At 39.6% G+C, this 5,379-nt stretch overlaps 1 protein-coding gene across 2 annotated transcripts; it reads right to left on the bottom strand.

Moving 5' to 3' along the window:
• Nucleotides 1-422: 422 nt before the first annotated feature.
• snai2 (snail family zinc finger 2) lies at nt 423-2,729 on the bottom strand. Of its 2 annotated transcripts, XR_008905472.1 has the most exons (4): nt 2,493-2,729; nt 1,522-2,028; nt 843-1,353; nt 423-758 (listed from the first exon to the last, which is right to left on the bottom strand). XR_008905472.1 is itself a non-coding variant. In XM_056738423.1 (3 exons), exons 1-3 carry the CDS (start codon nt 2,569-2,571, stop codon nt 1,172-1,174), a joined length of 768 nt encoding a protein of 255 aa, XP_056594401.1. In that variant the 5' UTR covers nt 2,572-2,729; the 3' UTR covers nt 423-1,171. The 2 variants fall into 2 exon arrangements, 1 of the variants encoding a protein (XP_056594401.1); XM_056738423.1 differs by having other exon boundaries at nt 423-1,353.
• Between the last annotated feature and the right edge of the window lie 2,650 nt (nt 2,730-5,379).

Below are 5,379 nucleotides of genomic sequence, written 5' to 3'. Positions count from 1 at the left end.
ATGTTTTTCTTCTGTGGAACAGAAAAGAAGATAGTTAGAGAAACGTCTCTGTGGTTTTGTGGAACTCAATTGGGTTCGGTGTTGTTTGTTTATCAACGTTCTTGAAAATCTTTTGTTGTGTGTGTGTTCTGCAGAAGAAAGTTGTACATGTTTCCAACAAGGGGTGACAACAGAATGTTTATTTTTGGATGACTTTGCCGGTTTCCTAAAATGTAAGTTAACAGCCGGTGGAGTCCAATCAGGCTTGTTAACGTGGCGTTTAAGGGCGTCTCATTAGCATAATAAAGTGAATGCCTTGTAAACGTCAACATTGGGTTCATTGTTTTTCAATGCAAATGTTAAAAGCGTACCCGACAGCAGCAGATTTCTTTCAATCGGGTTTAGTCAGCAAGTCAAAAAAGATAAAACCCGTTTCGTTTTATTCAAAAAGTGTACGTTTTATTTTTGTACAAAATCATACCAGCAATTTACACTCTGAAATACAAAGTACAATCATATCAGTGTCAAATACATTCAAAACATTTCAACAAACAGTTATATGGCGAAGACGTTCCTGAGGAACACAGAGGATTGCATATCCGAGTGCTGGCATTGCCGTCGCGTTACGGCCACACAACAGCTGAAATACTTTTCATTTTGCACTTGTTCCCCGTTTAAAAATGGCTTTGGTTATTCCTTTGGTCTCGAGCTCATTGGTTCGTCTCCATCTAGGGCGTGAAATATCTGACCCAAACACGACTGTCATAACCCTCTTCAGGCTGTAAACAAATGTACAAGTCAATACAGACAAGAAAACACTGATTCAATGAAAGCCGCATGACATGTTGAATGAATGAAAAGACCTCTCAGTCACGTGACGTGTTAAGACAAAGATCCAGCAAACTGTCTTTTTGATTTGCTTTGGGCTTTGAAAGTTCCCCAGGAACCAAACTGGTGAGACGGCTCTGAATAAGACGGCTTTTTTCCTGATGGGTGCAGACAGGACAGAATCTCAGCATGACTCCGCAGACGCACTTTCCTCACAGAGCACGCCCGGGGCGGTGCATTTTTTATTACAAGAGCACTTTGGGGTTGAGTTTCTTGCGCTTTGTATATATATCACGAGCACGCGCTTCCACGATCAGCGTTCACAATCGCAGGCACTTGGTGAATGTGGGCCCAGTATCGTGTCTCAGTGCGCCACGCAGCATCCGGATTCCTCATGCTTGTGCAGAAGTGACATGCGGGAGAAGGTTTTGGAGCAGTTCTTGCACTGGTATTTCTTCACGTCCGAGTGGGTTTGCAAGTGGGCGCGGAGGTTAGAGCGGTCGGCGAATGCACGACTGCAGTGGGGACACGAGAAGGGTTTCTCACCTGCCGAACCAAAAAGAAAAGTCATGTCAGTGCACGTTGAAGCGTTACCACGTCTCTCACTACTGCTAATGTGATGCTCAACACAAACAAGCTAGTTATAAAGCCACGGGGACTTACTTGAAGAAACCTAAAGCATGCATAAGCTTGAGAAGCAAATAAGACGTTCACCTGTATGCGTCCTAATGTGTCCCTGGAGCAGCCACGGTCTGGAGAACGCTTTTCCGCACATTTTGCAAACGCACGGCAACGTGTGTGTCCTTATGTGCATCTTCAAGGCGCCCAGACTCACGTATTCCTTCTCGCAGTACTTGCAGCTGAAGGATTTCCTGGTCTGCGCATCGCAGTGCAGCTGCTTGTGTTTCACCAGTCCGGAGTACGTGCTGTAAGATTTATTGCACAGACCGCACTGAAACTTCTCGCCGTCCGACAGTTTGCTGGACTGTATCCTGTCGTCCTCGTCGCTCCTGGGGCTCTCGGAACCGCTGTGGTCTTTGTTGGAGGACGTGTCGGAGAGGGAAGAGGGGTATCCGGATATGGGCGAGAGGTCGCTGGGCAGGGGGGAGAGGGGCAGGTTGCTGGCAGTCCAAACCGTTATGGGACTGTATGACACCGGGCTCAGGACTTCGGGTATGACAGGCACCGGAAGGGTTTTCAGTACATAGGGGGAAATAAACACTGCAAAGTGGAAACAGAATCACATTAGTAAAGTGGACATGTGGTTATTTCAACTTACAACGTACTATATTCTAGAATAGTTTTACACAAGGATGTAAGTATGCTGATTTACATATAAGATATGTGATTGATATAATTGACAATACATGATAGTAAAACATGGCACATAATGCATAAAACGCAACAAGACGTAAACAGAATAAAATAAAGTCACAAAACACTTCTGTCAAGTGTTGCTGGAGGAACTTCTTGAATCATTTGGATCTGAAAAAGTTTGCTTTTAAGTTTACCAGCAAAACCTTAACGTGACGTGACACCAGGATTGATCCAACACCCTTTTTAACAACTACACTTTGTTTATTTAGCGTTTAAGTACGAATTAGAAGAACGAGCAATGGACCAAACCGATAAGTATGTACTTTTCAAACTAGTTTTATAAAGAGTTAAAAGTATAAATTTTTTACCTGTAGGACCCTCCAGCTCGCTGTAGTTGGGTTTCTTGGCCGCATTGAAATGCTTCTTTACGAGGAACGAACGAGGCATCCTGAAGTTCGTATGAAAAGTTCACAGGCAGATAAAACAGTCCAAACTTCTCGTTTATAATGTCAAACGACTGCAGCTCTAATAGTCCTTATTGCACAGTCCAGCAGGGCTTCATGTTCAGACGCACAGAACTGCTCTGAAACTACACAAACTCACAGCAAGAAACAAGTAAATACTTCCAATCAGGTGCAGGAGGAGGGGCTTTGCGTTTAAACTTACATATTCATGATCCCACGTCCAATCGGAATGGAGGCGTGGTTTTGGGGGGGCGGGGCAGGCGGGACTGAAGACAGGTGCTCTGGATGTGTGTGTATGGAGGTACAGTAATGTTCAGACTTGTCACAGATGGTCAAACACACAGATTGTTGGAATGCCTGAATGTCATGTATATGGAAGAAAGATTAGAATGAACGTGCAGTTTAAATCCATGTGGATATTAGTAGTAGGCTAATGTTTTTTTTTCTAATATGTTTAAACGGATCCTACCTGATCTGACGAATCTTCTTTTAAAGTTTAATTTGATCTAAACAGATCCTAATAATATCACAATATGTTGGTGTTTTCTCATTTAAAATCAATCTGTTCCTCACGAAAAATGAATTAAGTTCTCATTGCCCACAAGCATCTCACGTTTTCCATTGAGATTTATGAAAATATAGGTTTTAAAAAATATCTTCACAATCATTTAATTGTATAGAGTTGTGCATTTATTTTGGAGAGAGTTAGAGTTGCAGATTTATTGAATCCCAACAAACTCGTTTATAGACGACGTGTTCAAGTGAATCATTAGCGCCCTCTTGTGTTCACTCGACACCGAGTAGACTACTGTAGTGCATACTTCATAAGATTTAGGTAGGTTGTGTATAATAGTGCACTAATTTTGTGCAATATATTAATTAAATGATTTAAAAAATGTTGAACAAGACATAGAAACATGAATTCCCTAATTCAAACGGCTCAAATATAAAAGTGGCATTAAAAGTAAATATAAGAGCTCGTTTTTTAGGAGATAAGATATGCCATGTTATATAATATCATGATTATGTAGTATTATTATGCATTAAAGTTAAAAAGTTTGGATACTTAAGTCACATTTAAAATGTATGAATGTATTTACATTAGAGATAAAACATCACACAATGTTAACCAAACTATTTTGGCTATTCTGCAATTACTTTTAAGCAAATGGTCCTATGTTTTTTACTATATGAACGAAAGCAAGTACCAAACAAATGTGTGTATTTATTTTGTCTCATTCATTATGAACACGACTTACTAATGTTGACCAGAAAGTCTAAAAGCACCTTAAATAGGTCATGTCGTTTTTTAATTTACAACCTGACAAAGCAAAATGTTTATCAAAATGTTTTGCTTGCTAATTGTTCTTGTGCTTTCTTTACATAAATGCCAATTGGCATTTATTTTTGTTATTGAATTCAGTGACATTCAGACATTTGTGTGCAAAGTGTACAAATGCATTTTAGTGCACTCCGTGTTCATTGTGTTATAAAGTCGTCACATTTGAATGCTGATGGAACCAATTCACAGCTCTTAATGAGGGAGAACTTTAAGTGTGATGCATTGGAGAAACGCTTCATATATGGAGAGGTGGGCATTCCTGTGAAAACAAAACAAAGAGCTCATTAACAGCTACTGATGGGTCAAAATGGCACGGTGCACATTACGTCTTCATTTGTGTGGGATCACAACACATGAAATCAACTGAGACCAGAGGGCACCAGTAAACACTTGACTTGATATGAAGTGATATTCAAGCAAAGTGTGCACGAATGATCCGGCTATACTAGATAACACATGCATGTATAAATCGATCAGCATAACAGATAACCATCACATCATTTCAGTGAATATAAAGGAACCTCGTCTCAATAGGACTCTTTGTCTTCAGGATGTCTGGGTAATTAAAACAGACACACGCTAAGCAGACGTTCAAACTCTTCTGGAGGGAATTTGAATTGTAAGTCAGATTTCTTATCTGACAAAACTAATTACAGTAATGGAGGTAGTGTCCTTTGTTCGGAGTGCTGGAAAAGCAAGGGCAATCTTGATGCTCCTAGCAATGACATCTGCGTGTGTGTGTTGGTAAGGCAAGGTGAAAATCTTTCAGAAAAATACATTTACAGTATAGCACTGTTCTATTATTACATTCAACTTGGCCTTGTTTGCGAGGGTCTCGCTGGGGTGGCTTGATGTTCAGTGCTTTGCTCAAAGGCACAATGGTAATCGTTCATGGATAACCTTCTGTGGGAGTTAAACCTCTAACCTCCTTAACTATTACACCTTGACCGAAAGTGAATATCTAGAAAAATCTGATAAAACATCAGTGCATGTAAACCTTGTTCAATTATGATTTAATGGTGTTCTGTTGGTTCATCCACATCTCTATTGAAAAAAAACATGGAATCCCAAATCCACATAAACCAATACAGAAATGTTAACAGTTTCCATTAAAATACCATTTGCTTTTTCCAATAAAACCATTACAAAATTCATTTTTGTAGTGTGTTTTGGCCATTAATCCAGTAGGATTTATCATCCCACCAATAGAATCACATACCCTTAGATACATTACAGTTTCCATTAAAGCATGTACAAATCCAGTTAAAAAACCATTAAAACTTCTTCAATGGTTCCTATGATTTTTTTCAGCAGGGAGAACATTCTGCCAATTTGATCCAACACATTACTAGCACAATAAAAACATTATAGTTTCTAACAAACACAATAAAATTTCCATTTTAACCATTTAATCCATTCTGAGATGGTTTCTAATGTTTTTCTCAACAG

Source organism: Triplophysa dalaica, chromosome 23, assembly GCF_015846415.1.
Source record: "Triplophysa dalaica isolate WHDGS20190420 chromosome 23, ASM1584641v1, whole genome shotgun sequence".
NCBI lineage: Eukaryota > Metazoa > Chordata > Actinopteri > Cypriniformes > Nemacheilidae > Triplophysa > Triplophysa dalaica.
This window is presented reverse-complemented; position numbering and strand designations above follow the sequence as displayed.